Here is a 17,193-nt window from a genome sequence, read left to right on the forward strand (position 1 = left end):
CCAAGTCAACCATGCTGGTACAGCAGGAATACCTGAAGCCCCAGAGGAAAGGGCCTGGGGGGCCCACACTCCACCTGACTCATTAGAAAGAAAATGCAAACTGAAAGAGAGAAGGTGAAGATGGGAGGCAACAGTGACCTATGGCACCTTGCTGGCCCCTTGCAGGGGCTGCCTACTGAATTCCACCTCCTGTCTCTAGCCCAACACTCCCAAGGCTGGTCTCACTCCCAACAACTCCCTGTACCTCAAACCACTTTGCACTTTCCCATACCTTTGTTCCCTATACCTGGAACACCCCTTGCCCCTCCCCCTCCTCCAAACTCATCCTTGCAGGTCCAGCTCAAATGTCATGTCCACGTGGCACCCTCCCTATGTCTGGAACCACGAGGAATTAGTCCCTCTGAGGAACTCTATGCAACTATGTTATAAGCCTGTTTTCAGCCCAGTCTTAGCCTGCCGCACACTCTAGCAGTTCGGGTAGGGAGCCCTGCCCTTGCTGAGCCACCGTGAGCTCCTGGAAGAATGGTGCGACTTCCTCCTATGGGCATCCCTGCTCTTGACACAGAGCCTCTGTGCACACGGGCAACACTCGATAAACAAGGGCAGAGCTCATCAAGACACCAACAGGTGCGTGGGTCACTGTGAACTGAAGTAAAAAGAGCTGGTTTGCTTTCCTTCCAGGCCTCTGTGGCCCTGGCTTAGGGAGGCTTGGTGAGGGGCTGGGCTTGGCTAAGTTGTTAAGGGAGCCACCTGGAGAGGGAAGAGAAGAGCCTTCTGGAGGCCTGCTTCTTCAGAGCACCTTGCTAATACAGACAACCACTGACACACAAGGTGCCAAAGGGTGTTTTCAGCATGGACTGCCTTAAGTCACACACACACACACACACTCATCAAGTTCTCATCAAGCATAACCAAGAATCAGAACAAGAGATAAGGGCAGCTGCTTTCTTAGTGGTGAGAACAGCGATGAAGGGAAGAGGCCCCAAAGCCTTTGACTCGGGGCCCACATGTCAGTCTACTCTTCCACATCAACCCTGCTACTGGCCCTACGACAGCTTCCCCAAAGGGATTCTGCAAACACAGCTATGTCCACCGTGGGGCACAACAACTTGGTAAAGACAAGGTTCTCAGAAGCACAGACTGAGGCGCAGGGCAGTGATGCACGTACCTCTGCCCCCAAGTTCTTTGGGCACGTGCAAGGACTGTGCTGACAGCTGCCAGAGACCAGGGGACCATCCAGCAGAGCCCTAGCCCCGGCCCAACAATGGACCCTGAGAGCCCAACAATGGACCCTGGGAGCGGAGTGTCCATAAACACACTCGTTAAATCTTCAGGGTCTCCCCTCAGTTGTGGGCAGGACGCTTTTCCCAATAAACACCAAGCACTAAATATCCAGGTGGGTCGCTAACCAGCAAGCCAGATTCCTCTTCTAGGACTCTTAAGATGCCACACTGCCCCACATCAATGAGCTTCTCTCTCCATGCCCAGTCATGGAACCGTGTGAACCAGGGGCCTGACAACTATCACAGAGAGGGTCTGCTTACCAGCCCCTCGGTTTCCTCCGTCATCCTCTGGAAATGTGCAGCCATAGCCATGTAGTCTCGCATCTGCTTGTGACATTCGAGACACTTGATACTGTGCCGGATGAGCCTCACAGGGTCTGGGTAGAGCGGCAAAGCTGGAAGCGGGGGGCTGGCACTGCTTGAAGTGAGGCCGTGTTTGGGGGAGGAGGGGGGAGCCGGGGTTGCTGGTGCCATGGAGTTCGCGGGGGCCGACACGAACATTTGGTCCGCAGAGATGGGCTTCACAAGCAGCTGAGAGCACTGCATGACGAGCCCCTTGCTCTTGTGGTCACGGGCATGCCGGAGCAGGCTGCACTTGTTGAAGAAGAGCAGCGTCTGGGAGCACAGCGTGCACAGCACCTCGATGTGGACGCTCCGCCGGCCGTAGTGCTGGCTCAGGCTCTTCTCTAAGGCAAACGCATCCCCACACTCCAGGCAGCAGTACCCACTGGCCGGCACGTGGATCCTGCTGTCCGCAGGCGGGCTGAGATTTGGCGCGTAGAGGGGCACGGGGTTGGAGCTGTGGAGGACCTTGTTGAAGACCTCCACAACCAGTGGGGCGGCCTTTTTCACCTGGTGGACCAGGGGCACCGACATCTGCGTGAGCTGTGGCTGGCTCCGCCTCTGTGCTGAGGACTTGGCCGTCACGGATGCGGCCACACTGTGGGGGACCAGATTCAGGTTGGCCAGGTGCACGGCTTTGGGCAGGAGGTTGGCAGGGGCCAGGGTGGATGCCTGCAGTGCTGTGCTCTGCTGCTGCTTCTTGCCCATCTGTGAGCCCGAGGCAGCCCCCTTTGGGCCCCGGGACCCAGAGCTGCAGCAGGAAGTTGAAGATTCACTGGCTTTTGTCATGCTCTCATCCCCCTTCCTGTCACCCTGGGGGCTCCCTGAATTTGTGCCCACCTCAAGAAAGTGCTCCGCCCCAGACAGGGCAGTGACCTCATCCTCTGGCACCTCGCTCGGGGCCTCAGCAATGGCGCTTCCTAGAGGTGACCCAGCAGGGGACTTACTGGGATCATCAGGGTCTGGCAGGATCCTTGTGACAGTCCGTTTGATTTCCCCTGATGATGTCTTAATGGTTTTGATTCTGACTTTGGGAATTGCTGGTGGGGAGCTGGCAGCCACAGAAGGGGAGCCTTTGCTGCTGCTGTCACTGCAGATGCTCCGAGGGCTGTCTGATGGCTTGATACTTTTTCTAGTGGCCTCCAGAGGGCTCCGGGGACTCTTTGGTGACTTGGGCATTTTGGGGCTGCCTTTGGAGCCCTCTTTTGTGGGCCCTGAGGGATCCTTTGTGTGGGTAGGCTGATCCTCCTTGGTGACACTGGCCACTCGTTTAGCCTGCAGGGCCACCAAGGCTGCAACACAAGAGGACAGCTTGGAATGAGCTGGCTTAAGACGCTGCCTAGGGGGCACTGACGAACAGGTACCTAGCTCCGAGGCAAGCCCCTTAGGCTCTCCGATACTGTTGCCGGGGTGGCTGTTGAACTCCAAAGCTTCCCCAAAGAATCGACTGGTATCCAGCTCCTTGTGAGGTTCCACTGCCTTCTGCCCACCTTGCTCGTCTTCCTGCTGACTCCCCAGGGGCAGGGGTTCTGGCTTGGGTTCTTTCTTACAAAAGTGATCAAACATATGCAGCTCTGGGACTGGAAACTTAGTCAGAGCCTCCAGGACCGGGCCCCCCACAGACTCACACCCAGGAGGGGGTGGGAAATAACTGTCAGAGTGCTTGGGCTTTATCCCAAACCCATTATCTTTGATGGCATCCTCGGGTTCGGGGCTGGAGATTGGACTGAACTGGTTAAAAGTTGGTAAGGGCTCTGACTTGGAAGGTTCCAGCTTGCTGGCGAAACTCCTGGTACTATCTCCATTCATGAAAGTGGAATCAAACTTCCCACAGTTGTGGCCTAGGTTGTGGGGATCTGGAGGCAGGTCTGAGCCCCGGAATCCATTGTGTAGGAGGCTGGGAGCAACGTGATCTTTCTCCGCTTCAAATGACTCCTGGCGGCTGGTGTTCTTGACGATGACACTCACGGCTGGCACATCTGAGGCTGATCCTGAGTGAGACAAGGACACATTCTCATCCATACACATGCCTGGAGGTTTGAGGGGACTCTCATTCTCCTCACTAGGGGTCTGGATGGCCTCCTTGGCATCAAGGCTGGTGGGGTCTGGGATGTCAAAGGCAGCCAGAAGGTCATCAAAATCTGGAGTTTTCATATCCCCCATGGCTGGATGCTGGCAAGGGCTGTAACAGAAACAGAGAACAGAATCAGTGATCACCAGGATCCCACTGGGCTCTGCCCAGCATCATCTTCATCACAAACCCATCTCGCTAACACACATGCAGCCAGCATGCACATGCACAAATCCCCATGCTATGGGAAGTCACACACCTGAGTTTTACCCCAACAGGTTTCCAAAATGCTGGGGACATTGGGGGAGGAGTGGAAGAAAAGTTAGTATGTCACTAGTGACAAGCCTGCCTGGCAGGCTCTAAACATTAATACGTGGAAATTCCTGGTTGGCTGCATAGCCAAAGAGAGGGTACACTCACACCACACTCCCTCAATTTCTCAGGGAATATCATCACTCCATGATCATAAGCATTAGCAAAAAACCAATCACTCAGCCCTTTAAAAAAAAAAAGCATGGCTCAGCACCTCCGTTCTTTAGAAAACTTCTGATTCATATATGAGACTTGGCTATAACTTCTGCTAATTTACTCTTAGTAATTAATCATTAACTTTGTATAACTTGGTTTTTTGCTGCATGAATTCAAGCAAATCCAAAATGATTTGCCACTGCTAGGATTAAACAAACTCTAGCAGATTATATCATCCCCTAGGTGTTTTTTCTCTAGTCAGTGTCTGCTTGATTCCTTAATTTTCACCCCAAATCTGTTATTGGTTGGTGAATTGATCACTAAACCTGAGGGACAGGGTGACTCTCAAAGAAGCACACAGTTATCAAACTGGCCAGGGAATAGTCTTAGAGAAGTCTTCAATTTTATTTTAACTTAATACACAAAGGAAAGAAAATCCTGTTTCCTTCATGATCTGGAGAAGCAGCAGAGCTACAAAACTACTGCAAAGGAGGAAACCCAAGATCCTACGAAAGAGGCCTTCCCTTAGGAAGTTACTAAAATACTCACACTTAGATAAGACATGAAGCTGCCTGGCTCAAACCTGCTGGAAAGAGGAAGAAAAAAACCCCACTATCTCCCTTGTTCAGCCCATAAATCCTGCAACTGCTTCAGCATCCCAGAGCCTTATTTGCTTAAGTATTTCCTACACCATGTCTGTACTGAAAGCCTCTGTGAATGCAGATTGACACAACTCTTTTAGAAAGCAGTACAGCAGCTGCACAGAACCAGATAAGGGGTAAATCCTTGGGTCCGGGAACCCCACTGCCAGAAATTTATCCTAAGAACAAAAATTCCCAAAAGCTATATGCAAAAGTGTACAGCATTATTAAAACAACACAAAAAGGAGACACCCACATACACACAAAGAATCTAAATGTCCAAGGACAGGGAATGGTTAAGTAACGGATAGACTATTACGTAGTTATTAAAAATCCCAATTATGAAATCTATGTAGCAACATGAAAATTACTTAGTATTAAGATTAAAATAAAAAACAAATACAAAAATGTTGTCAAACTATGACAATGTAAAACTAAGTATGCATTTGAGCCAAGATTAAAAGAGAAAAGTAATTTATGCAGGGTGGTGGGATTACTGGTGGGTTATTTTTTCACAACTTTTGTGTGTGTGTGCTGGTAGATTGCCTTTATAATTTTAAAAAGGGAAAATAAAGAAAAAAAACAAAAATTAGAACCACAGGGGAACAGCTGGCAGAGATATATCTATTGCCATCCCATGGGATCAACAGGCTTCCAGGTTTGGTTTCTTGTCCCACCCCACCAAGCCCCAACAAAACACATCTGCCTTCTTAAGAGTTCTCACAGAAAATGAAACAGACTGCCCCATTGGGAAGATATCTAATTATGGTAGATACTAATAAAGTGAAATACCAGTTAACTAAATATGAGTTGGCAGAATATCTCCCTGAAACGAGGTGTAAAGTTTCTGGACAACAAATGATTGTCTGGTGGAATATAAGTGTTGGAGCCCATAAGCGAGGGGAATATACTGGATATCAGTGGAAGCAATCAGCATCCCAATACCAAGTGAACTACTATGCAGGCTGATCCCAACTATAAGGAAACACCTATGTGGTATTTGCTTTATAAGCTTATCTCAAACTCCCCCCTATCCCCCTTCAGTCTAGGAAAAAAGATTGAGGGAGAAGGGTGGAATAGATTGGTCTTTTTAAGGTGCTGGGAAAAGCCTGTGGGGAAGGAGGGGTAGTAGTTGGCAGTGTGTGCAAGGATTATCGAGAAGTCTACTATTGTTTAACTCCAAGTCACAGAGGCTTTGAGCAGAGAGATACAACATGAAAGTAATGACGTTCTCCACACAGAGAAATCTCAGGGATTGGCCAAGAATGGTCAGAGGTCAGAGCAAAAAGTATCTTTTGCTAGGAAAATCAGAGCTAATAAATGGTGTGGTAGCTCAACATCAGCAGCAGGAAAAACTTTTATAACCTTTGAAATTTAAATACCAAGGCTGATACTTTTAAAAGCCAAAGATCAAATCCTGTTTTCTATTTAGCCCTAGTAATGACAACCAAAATCAGCAGCAATCGATAACTGTTAAAAGACTTACAGTGGGGGACTTTCCTGGTGGTCCAGTGGTTAAGACTCCGCGCTCCCAATGCAGGGGGCCCGGGTTCGATCCCTGATCAGGGAACTAGATCCTGCACGCTGCAACTAAGACCTGGTGCAGCCAAATAAATAAGTAAATAAATATTAAAAAAAAAAAAAAGACTCAGTGTGCCCAAGTATCTGTACTTCTTTAAACTCTGCTCTAAAGTAAGTACTGCATTGTTTATAAGTAGAAAGTAGAAATTAATCAAAATGTACCCTGTTATAAAAGCAAAGGAAAGGGACTTCCTTGGTGGTGCAGTGATTAAGAATCCGCCTGCCAACGAAGTGAGAGAGTGGCATGGACATATGTACACTACCAAATGTCAAATAGATAGCTAGCGGGAAGCAACCACATAGCACAGGGAGACCAGCTCGGTGCTTTCTGACCACCTAGAGGGGTGGGATAGGGAGGGTGGGAGGGAGATGCAAGAGGAAGGGGATATGGAGATATATGTATACGTATAGCTGATTCACTTTGTTATACAGCAGAAACTAACACAACAATGTAAAGTAATTATACTCCAATAAAGATGTTAAAAAAAAAAAAGAATCCGCCTGCCAATGCTGGGGACACAGGTTTGATCCCTGGTCCGGGAAGATCCCACATGCCGCAGAGCAATTAAGCCCGTGCGCCACAACTACTGAGCCTGCGGTCTAGAGCCCATGAGCCACAACTACTGAGCCCGCGTGCCACAACTACTGAAGCCCACGCACCTAGAGCCCATGCTCAGCAATAATAGAAGCCACTGCAATGAGAAGCCCACGCACTGAAGAGTAGCCCCTGCTCACCGCAACTAGAGAAAGCCAGAGCACAGCAACAAAGACCCAACGCAGCCAAAAAAGTAGAAAAAAAAAGCAAAGGAGAAACTGCAAAGAAAAAGACTACCAATAAAAAGTTCTATTCATCAAAAACCTGCCAACGCATAGTTAAAAAGCCAACAACCAAAAGGAATATTTGCAACATATGATAATTACTATCATTAATATCTTTACTAATATGTAAAAGGTCCTTAAAAAGTAGTTAGTAAAAGATAATCAACATATTAGAAAAATAAGCAAAAGTGATGAGCAGGCACTTAAAAAAAGAACAACCACAAATGGACAATTCATACATAACAAAAGTTGCAACCTCACAAAAAATTAGAGAAATACAAATTAAAATCATGAGAAACATTTTTGGCTTATTAAATTCACCAAAGTTTTACTAAACTAATAATCCCCAGTGTTGGCAGAGATGTGGCAAAATAAGCATTTTGAAAGTAATAGAAATTGATACAACCTGTCTAAAGAGCAATTTAGCAATACATACATAAGGCTCAATAATTCCACTTCCAGATATTTATCCTAAGGAAATAGAGATGCATGTGACAAAAATAATCATTCCAGAATTATTTATAACAAAATTATTTTATGGGGCTTCCCTGGTGACGCAGTGGTTAAGAATCCGCCTGCCAATGCAGGGGACACGGGTTCAAGCCCTGGTCCGGGAAGATCCCACATGCCACGGAGCAACTAAGCCCCTGCGCCACAACTACTGAAGCCTGCACTCCTAGAGCACGTGCTCTGCAACAAGGGAAGTCACCACACTGAGAAGCCCACGCACCGCAACAAAGAGCAGCCCCCGCTCGCCGCAACTAGAGAAAGCCCGCATGCAGCAACAAAGGTCCAACGCAGCCAAAAATAAATAAATAAAATAAAATAAATAAATTTATATTTTTAAAATATCTGAGGAGTTTCTTACAGAGGACTCTAAAAATCACTACTATAAAACTCTTTAAGCACATCTGGCATGACTCAGCAAGGGACTGCCAGCTAGAAAATCGGTGAAGTAACTTAATTAAAATTAAAGGTGTACTCAAAATAAAAAGCTTCAGCATACACCAGTGTCTGCAACTTGCTGCAAGCAGCCAAAGTTGGAAAGAGCAAACCACAGACGTCTGCCTGCCTACCTTGCCTGGGGGCAGTCCTCAGGACCCAGAGGTGATGGCCCCTGCCCCATGTCCACAAATACTAGCCTAGGAACCATGGCTCACCCTGCAGAGCACTCAGCAGGGTTCACCCTGAAGCATCTGAACAAGCTAGATCCACGCATGGTGAGCTCACCCAGTGATCTAGAATGGCCTAGTCAACAGGCAAGGCAGGCTCCCCGGTTCTCTGAGCCCTAGGCCGAGAGCAAATTTCACTCAAAGGTGAGAAGGTGGAACCATGCTATGATACATACAGCCCCCTTGGGGGTGAACTGGCAGACTGACGCTGTATCCTCTCAGGGTAAGTTTCTATTCAGGGAAGATCTGGAAACTAAAACAAAAGTTACAGTGAATATAAATACCCAGTTTTTATTGCAGGGTCTACTAGCTGCCCAGGAAATTTTGCCAAACAGTTAAGTAAACATATAAACTAGGTGAGAGGGAGGGAAGAACACCTTAATTTTAAAAGGGCCTCATCAGGCCTAATTAACCTATTTGAATTCTTTGTGGGGATAAAAACAATATGATTATGGCAGAACTAGTAGGCAGAATTTCTAATGCCAAAATTCCACCAAAAAACAACAAACTGAATTCCATGTTGCATGTATGTTTGTCTTTATGTGATTGTGATTTATGGGAAACCATGAACGACGGTGTTTTTTAACCCATTGACCAGTTCTGGACTGGAGCTTGATGCTTTCATAAATTGCCTAGAATGATAGTTCCCAACCCAATGGGGACCCAACTTCATATCCACAGATGTGTTCCCAATGACCAGCCATTAAAAACACCACTACTGAATGAGACTCCATGAAAAAATTAATTTGAAAAGGAGGTCTCAATGCTTTGGGAACCAATAATCTAGCAGAAAAACATTAGGCTGTAAGATTCATGAGGGAAGAGGCTTATCTGTCTCGTTCACCACTGCATTCTCCATTAGGCAGTCAATAAATATTTGCTGAAGCAATAAAACGAAACCTTCAAGACTGCAAATGGCCTAAAAGCTGTTCCAGAAATGAAAATGCGAAATTAAAAGACAAGTTCTCAGGAGGCTGTATGAATAGGCGAAATTATGGCAAAGGAGCATTAGTGAAAGCAAATGTGAAGGAACGTTTAGGGAAAAGCAATTCCAATTATACTGGAATGTATATGGTTATGGTTAGAATAATGGGTTCTAAGCTAAACTGTTCAATAAAGAAGCATCAGCTTAGACTGTTCCCTTAAGACACCATGTTGCATGTTTCATCACAAAAGGCCCAGAAAACACTGGGCATTATCAGAAAGGACACTGGAAACAAAATAAAACTTGTGATCCTGCCCTTCTTCACAACCACTCAGTGTCCACAGAGAGAATATGCTGAGCAGTTTTGGCTCCCCACACTTTAAGAAAGATGTACCAGAGTTGGAAAAGGTCCTGAGAAATGAGACTGAGTAGATGGAAGAGCTTTCTAATGAGAGCCTAAAAATTAGAACTCTATTTTATTCTAGAGAGATGAAGATTTAGGGGAAAGGGGGAACATAATTAAGTACAGGTTTGTTCATCAAACCTCAAACACTAGAGAGCAGAGGGCAGCATTTTTGAAGTTTGAAGTAAATAAAAGATATAGACCAAAACCAACAACAACAACAACTTAATCCATTAGTCAGAAAATATATTGATATTGTTAAAGGTAAAATATATAAATGTAGTAACATCCACACTTATTCAAATCTAGAATTTTTTTTTTTTAAAGGCTCTGAGAAACTAAGAACGAGGAATTGTCACTAAATCCATGAGCTTTCTTTCCCTCAGCATTGAAGCCTTTGAATTTCAAATAACATTAAACTTGATCACCTGTTTTTCTTAACAATATTAAGTTCAGCAATAACAGGACATCAAGGGGGCAGAGACACTCCAAATTTAAGAAAAGTCTGATCTCTATTCAGTATATTCTGTCTAATGAAACAAGGTAACATCACAGATTTACACGATGAAAATGAAAGACCACATGATTTAGGGAACACTGGGCTGTGAGACAACAAAATTGTTTCCTTTTATTTGTCACCTTGTTGGATGAGGACTAGAAGGAAGGATGAATGTATGTATGTTTTACAACCTGTAGGTGAACTCTTTACCCTACTGCCCCACATGACTGAATATGGCGTAGATATTGACATAAACTGTGTTCAATTATTGTTATAACAGTTAAGAGTTTAAAAATGGATAAATAGGGGCTTCCCTGGTGGCGCAGTGGTTAAGAATCTGCCTGCCAATGCAGGGGATGCGGGTTCGAGCCCTGGTCCAGGAAGATCCCACATGCCACAGAGCAACTAAGCCCACGTGCCACAACTACTGAGTCCGCGTACCACAACTACTGAAGCCTGCACACCTAGGGCCTGTGCTCCACAACAAGAGAAGCCACCGCAATGAGAAGCCCGTGCACCACAACAAAGAGTAGTCCCTGCTCGCCACAACCAGAGAAAAGCCCGCGTGCAGCAACAAAGACCCAATGCAGCCAAAAATAAATTTATAAAAATAAATAAATAAAATTTCCCTCAGCTTTCTATTTCAGAAGGAACATCCCAGGGGATAACAAAGCAAAAAATAACTCAAACTGTATGAAACACAGAGAGAGAGAGAGAGAGATTATTTAGCAGACCCTAAGAAAGTGCTTGAGTTGGTTCCCAGGTGGGAGAACTTCTGTACCAGGAATGGAAACTGGGCAAGGGGAAAGAGAGAATGAGCAAGCAAGCACAAGAGCAAGCTGCTACTCCCATGACTTGCAGGAACCTCAGTCTGGACTCTGGCTGGAACATTGATCAGAAAGAGACACTGCTTCTATGGGTGGTAGAGAAGGGAGCTCAGTGAAACTTTAGCTGGATCAAAGGAAACAGAAAAAAAGAGTTCCATGTTCCTGGACCCAGAATGAAGCCCCAGACTGGGAATAGTAGAGCTAAAAGAATAAGAAATTGTGAACCACAGAGAACTAGCTTTCACCCCTATGCTGTCACCAATTACCTACGTAAGGATCTTAGGCAGGCCTTGGTTTAATATGTAAAATTAAACTAACTTGAAGGGTCTCTGAGACCTTGAACAGGCTAGGCTACAACAGCTGGGCAAATTAATCTAGAACTATTGGATTTCTACATAAAACTTTAGTCCTAAAGTAGACAAGCAGACTCTCTACCACATATATACTACTGCCCTCCTGAATACACTTCTGAGGCCTTCTTATAGGTCTAAGTGATCCCAAGTCACAGACGTTCTGAGTCAATCAGTGGCCAATGCTTCATTTCATGAGGCACCTGGCATTCTAACTATTAGCAAAGAACAGCCCAAAGAGATTCTCAGCAGTATACAAGAAAACAGGTGCCCCTACAGACCCAGGCAAAACAACAAAGCGTTTCACTTGTCTTTTCCTCTATCTGGTCTTAGTCCTGCCAATGCATATTTTGCCAGAATGGTTGCTGTAAAGCACTTATCTGATCACAGAGACGTCCCAGTTCAAAATCCCCATCACCTTCAGTAAATAAACTCTTCTTCCAGCATGCAGAAGCCATTCCCATCTGGTCTGTGTCCACCTCTCCAGCCACTTCCCAGGGTACATTTCAGTCACTGGTGTCAGAGCTTGAGCTGTTCCTCCTGAGTGGCCCCAGACATAAATCTGCCCGAGAACTCCTCCTCATCCCCAAGCTCCTGTTCCAGGGCCCCACCTCCTGGATGCCTTCTCTGAGTCCTCTGCCCTTTCCTTCCTCCCTTCCTCTATGGCAGCACTTCCCACAGTAGGCTGGGATCCGGAGTTTTCTCATCAGTCTCTGAGTCTCCCCAAAATTGGGGTCATGTCCTTTACCTTTATGTCCAGGGCCTAACACACCTGGTTCCCAATGGTATGGGGGCTGTCACTGCTCCCACCCCTCCCAGAACCTTCCCTTGAAGCCTCTCCGAACCCTGGGTGATACACCTGTCCCTGCCTGCCCTGCCCAAGATGTCCGTCACCCAGAGGCAGCTTCTCTTCTCCCCGTCTAAGCCCTTCCACCCCAACCAAAAATTCCATTTCCCAAGAACAGAATTGCATTGCAAGCATTCTAACAAGACTCACAGGATGTTAGAGCTGAAGTGGACCTCAGAAATGACCTGGTCCAGTGGCTTCCAAATGCCCGTCTGCAGACTGCTGCTGGACTGACTGCAAAAGAATAACATGGGGAGTGACTTTAAAACACAGAATCCCAGGCTCCACTGTGGAAATTCTGATTCAGTAGGCCTGGGATGGATCCCTGCATTTTTTTTAAAAGCTTCCCAGTTGATTCCAGGGCACTGGTCTAGTCCAACCTCATTTTATACATGAAGAACTGAGGCTCAGAAAGGGGAAGTTCATCCATCAAATAATTACCAAATGCCAAGACTTATGCCAGGCACTGAGGACACAAAGGGAAGGCCCAGACCCTGTTTTTGAGTGCCCTCCCCTCCACAACCCACTGAAAACACCTCGCAACCACATACCTGTGAGTGCCACCAAAGGCTCATCAAGGGGACACAGGCTTCCTATAGGCAAGGAAGGGAGAGGGACTTTCTCTGACTACCCTTGTCAGAAGTCATCTCATCCTCCCTTGTGCTCCCTTTTGTTTCACTTATTTCTCCTCATAATTTTCTACCTTTAATGTAGTACCTTTAAACTACCTTTAATGTAGTTTACCAGTAAAATGTTCTCTCTTGTGCTATTTCATAAGCCCCTCAACAGGCACTCACTGAATCATTAATTAATTGGTATCCCTCGATTCTAGACTTGGATTTCTACTTGGATAGGCATCTCAAATCTAATATGTCCAAAATCTAACTCTTGATTTCCTCCTACCTTCTTTCTCATTTCAGTAAATGACAACTCAGTCCTTCCAGTTGCTTGGGCCAAACCTTGGCATCTTTGAGTCCTCTCTTTCCCTCATACCCTTCATCCAATCCATAAGCAAATCCCGTCAACTCTACCTTCAAAATGTATCCAAATCCAACCATTTCTCACCACCTCCAACCATCTTCTTCTCTCTCCTGGATTCCCACAAAAGCCTGATGACTGGTCTCCTTGCCTCTCCTCTTTGCCTCTACTACTCACTCTCAACACAGCAGCCAGAGTGCTGCTTTTAAAACATCCACCAGATCATGTTCCTCCTCTCCTTAAAACCCTTCAACACCGTCCCACCTCGCGCAGAGTAAAATCCAGTCTTCACCCCAGGCTACATGGCCAGGATGATCTAACTGCCCTCTGTCTCCTACACCTCTCTCTGTTGCCAGTCTGCTCCAGACTCCTTACTGCTCCTCAACCAAGCAGGGCATACTCCTGCTCAGAGCCTCTGCATTTACTATCCCTCTGCTTGGAATGTTCTTCCCCTCAGATCTCTGTGGGCCCACTCCTCACTTCCTTCAGGTCTTTATTCAAACACCACTTTGTCAGGAGCCTTCTATGACCATTGTGCATAAGATACTAATCCCCACCCTCACCATCAATCTCTGTCCGTTTAGTCTGCTTTGTTTTCCTTCACAGCCCTTATAGCATCTGACACATTATATAATTGCTCATTTATTTATTGTCTGTGTGTAAGCTCCACTATGTTTACTAGATGGTAATCCACCGTTAGAAAGGGGGAGTGATGTGACAGGCTCATCTGTCCAGAAGGAAGATTGTTCAAGGATAGTCACAGATTCCTAAGCAAGTTTACTACCAGTCAAGCAGCTGGCAAATTTGCTATATTGTTTGTATTTAGCTTTTTAAAACTTTTTATAGAGAGACCTTGAGTGGTGATGGGGCCTTGCCGGGGGAAAGGGTCTATCTGAAGTCGCACTTGTCTATGAACCCTGGGCCCCTGCAGAGCTAAGTTAAATATTATATTTTATTGGTGGAAAGTGCCTACTGGCCATTGTCCCCACAATAAGGTCATCTGTCTTGAGGTCTGGATCAGTGTGACGCCAGTGGAGGGGGAAGGCTAGCTCTCAGAACCGCAGGGAAGAGGAGAACACAAGGTGGTCTTGAGTCTTAAGACAAGAGGATACGACTCTGTGAATATACCAAAAACCATTGAATTACGCACTTTAAATGGGTAAACTGTACGGCATGTGAATTATATCTCAATAAAGCTGTTAGATTTTTAGAAAAGATAAAAAGGAAGAAAAGAGGATAGAACCGAAAGGAACTGGGATTATAAAAGACTACAACTGACTGGGATGATACAAGTGGAAACTAGGTATAGGCAACAAAGTTTAAGCAGAGCTAAGAACTGAGATAAAAACTGATACTTTGTAACCAGTACCCCCTTTTCCTTTCATTACTTGAAACAGATCTCAGCACTAAGGGACACTGCACTTTGTTAAAAGGGAACAAGACCCAGAGACAGAAAAAAGAGAGACAGGACTCCTCTTGTTCACACGCCATCCTTGAGGAGTTCCCCCCACTGAACTTTGTAAAAGCATCATCTCTTGGTAGTAGGGATCCCCAAATTTAGGTAAGAAGCCAGTAGCCTCAGACCTGCTGGGAACCAAGCCTCCACTCCCTGAATAAAAGGGCCCCAGAAAAGAAAAAGTGGCCATTCCGCAGATCACTCCTTCCCCAGCTCTGGTACCCCTGTGTTTGGTGGCTCTGGGTGTGCCACCAATCTCATCTACCACAGGCAAACCACAGTCCCAAAGATCCTGAAATTAAAAGGTTGGGGAGGGGGACAAATGTACTATTAGCATTGGAGTGTCTCTTCAGTTCCCTTAGGTCACTAAGGAGTTTAGGAGCTGGTGAGTCAAGGGCCTGGTAAAGGATGCCTCTCCCAGGTACTCTACTCTCACTCCTCTTTTCTTTTTCTCACACCTCCACACACACACACACACACACACACACACACACACACACACACACACACATATACTCTTCTCCTTCCCGTTTCTCTCTCCCCCTACTCCTTCCTACATGCCCCTCTCCATCCCTCCATCCCTTTCTCTCTTCCCCCCTCTTCTCTCCCTCACAGATGTTCTTCTTTATCCCCTTGTTCCTCCCTCTTCTCTCCTTCCCCTCTCAAAAGAGATCTGGGTGGGCTCTTTCACCATGGCTGCTCAGACCCAAGGGCAGCCAGCCTCCTGCAGGAAAGCAGGGCGCCAGCCAAGGCAGCTTTTCACCAACAACCCAGCATGGCAATGGACCCAACATCCAGGTGTCCGCATGTATGCCCACTGTATATGTCCCTGGTGATCCAAGGGAATGATAGAAAATAATGTGTTCAAAGGACATCCCTATGTGCCCTTCCACCATCAGAAAAAAATGGAATATTAAAAGTCCTTATCTTTTTAAGATATTATCTGTGAAATGTTCACAGATAAAATGATGTGATATCTGGGATCTGCCTCAAAATAACACAGGGCAGGAGGAAGAGAGCAGGGAGGGCATGTATAAATGAGACAAGATTGGCCATGAAATGATAACTGTTGGATCTGCATAAGGAGTGCATGGGAGTTTATCATATCATTTTCTCTACATATGCACATCTCAGCACACTAGGAACCAGACTCTTGGATAGTGGACTCTATGGGTGCAACTAGCTTACCACCAAGATCACACCCATTAGGATGGCTATGATCAAACAAAACAGAAAATAGCAAGTGTTGGTGAGAATGTGGTGGTGGAGAAACTGGAATCCTTGTGAATCGCTGGTGGGAATGTACTGTAGCCACTATGGAAAACAGCATGGCAGTTCCTAAGGAAAATTACACATAGTGGATATAACACTTCCAATTCTAGGGATATAACACTTCCAATTCTAGGTATATACCCAAAAGAATTGAAAGGGGTCTCAAAGAGGTATTTGTACATCTATGTTCACAGCAACATTATTCACAATATCCAAAAGGTGAAAACAACCCAAGTATTCATCAATGGATGAATGGATAAACAAAATGTGACATAAATATAAAAGGGAATATTATTCAGCCTTTAAAAAGGAATGAAGTTCTGATACATGCTAAAACATAGATGAACCTTAAAGGCATTATGCTAAATGAAATAAGCCATATACAAAAGGACAGATATCGTGTGATTCCACTTATATGAGGTACCTAGAGCAGTCAAATTCACAGAGACAAAAAGTAGAACAGTGGTTACCAGGGGATAAAGGGGAGAAAGGAAAAGGGGTTGTTATATAATGGGTACAGAGTTTCAGTTTGGGATGATGAAAAGGTTCTAGAGATGGACGGTGGTGATGGTTATGTGAATGTCCTTAATGCCACTGAACAGTACACTTGAAAATGGTTAAAATGGTGTAAATCAACTATACTTCAATAAAAATAATAACAAAAACACTAAAAAATTCTTGGATCCCCTTAAAATATGGTTAAAATGGTCAATTTTCTTATGTATGTTTTACCACAATTTTTTAAAATAATGATAACTACCAAGGAACATTGAAAAAAAAAAAAAATCACTTGTGTCCCAACTCTCAGCTCTTCAAGGCCAGCTCAGGTCAGCCTAGACATCATACCTCAGTGAGGTTCTCAAAACAAGGGTGTGGTGAGTATTGCTGGGAGTGTAGAGCTGTGGAGAAAGGAATAACTTCTACCTATAGGCACATGGTCTAGTTTCCAAACACCACCTAAGGAAAGAAGAAAAATAAAATGTTTTTTAATAGGTCTGAAGGCAAATGTTAAAGTAAGTTAATAATAATAATAATAAAGTGTAGGTCAGACCCTGAGAAGAATCTCCAAACCTAATTCAAAGCGGGCCTCAAACGTAGTCAAAGATAAACTATCCCCAGTCCCAGATCTTCTCCCTTTCGCCTAGCATAGCGTGCTGGTTCAGAGCCCAGACTCTACGTGGGTTCAAACCCCAATTCTACTACTTGCTAGCCATGTGACCTTGGCCAGGTTTCTTCACCTCTGTGTCTCAGTTTCCCCG

At 45.5% G+C, this 17,193-nt stretch overlaps 1 protein-coding gene across 9 annotated transcripts in view; it reads right to left on the minus strand.

Annotated features, from left to right (window-relative positions):
* The window catches only part of ZNF592 (zinc finger protein 592), a 55,094-nt gene that overhangs the window by 24,138 nt on the left and 13,763 nt on the right, over nt 1-17,193 (minus strand). Inside the window, exons 2-5 of one of the 9 annotated variants that reach the window (XM_036842771.1) lie at nt 16,781-16,891; nt 12,379-12,462; nt 4,714-4,747; nt 1,545-3,807 (exon numbers count right to left, since the gene is read on the minus strand). In XM_036842771.1, coding sequence (XP_036698666.1) covers nt 1,545-3,788 — 2,244 coding nt within the window. In that variant the 5' untranslated portion in view covers nt 3,789-3,807; nt 4,714-4,747; nt 12,379-12,462; nt 16,781-16,891. Of the gene's footprint in view, nt 1-1,544; nt 3,808-4,713; nt 4,748-6,291; nt 6,351-8,553; nt 8,631-12,378; nt 12,463-12,779; nt 12,822-16,780; nt 16,892-17,193 lie in introns of those variants that run through there. The other 8 variants (XM_036842770.1, XM_036842768.1, XM_036842772.1 and 5 more) reach the window with 8 other exon arrangements.

This window comes from Balaenoptera musculus, chromosome 2 (genome assembly GCF_009873245.2).
Source record: "Balaenoptera musculus isolate JJ_BM4_2016_0621 chromosome 2, mBalMus1.pri.v3, whole genome shotgun sequence".
In the NCBI taxonomy this organism is placed as follows: domain Eukaryota; kingdom Metazoa; phylum Chordata; class Mammalia; order Artiodactyla; family Balaenopteridae; genus Balaenoptera; species Balaenoptera musculus.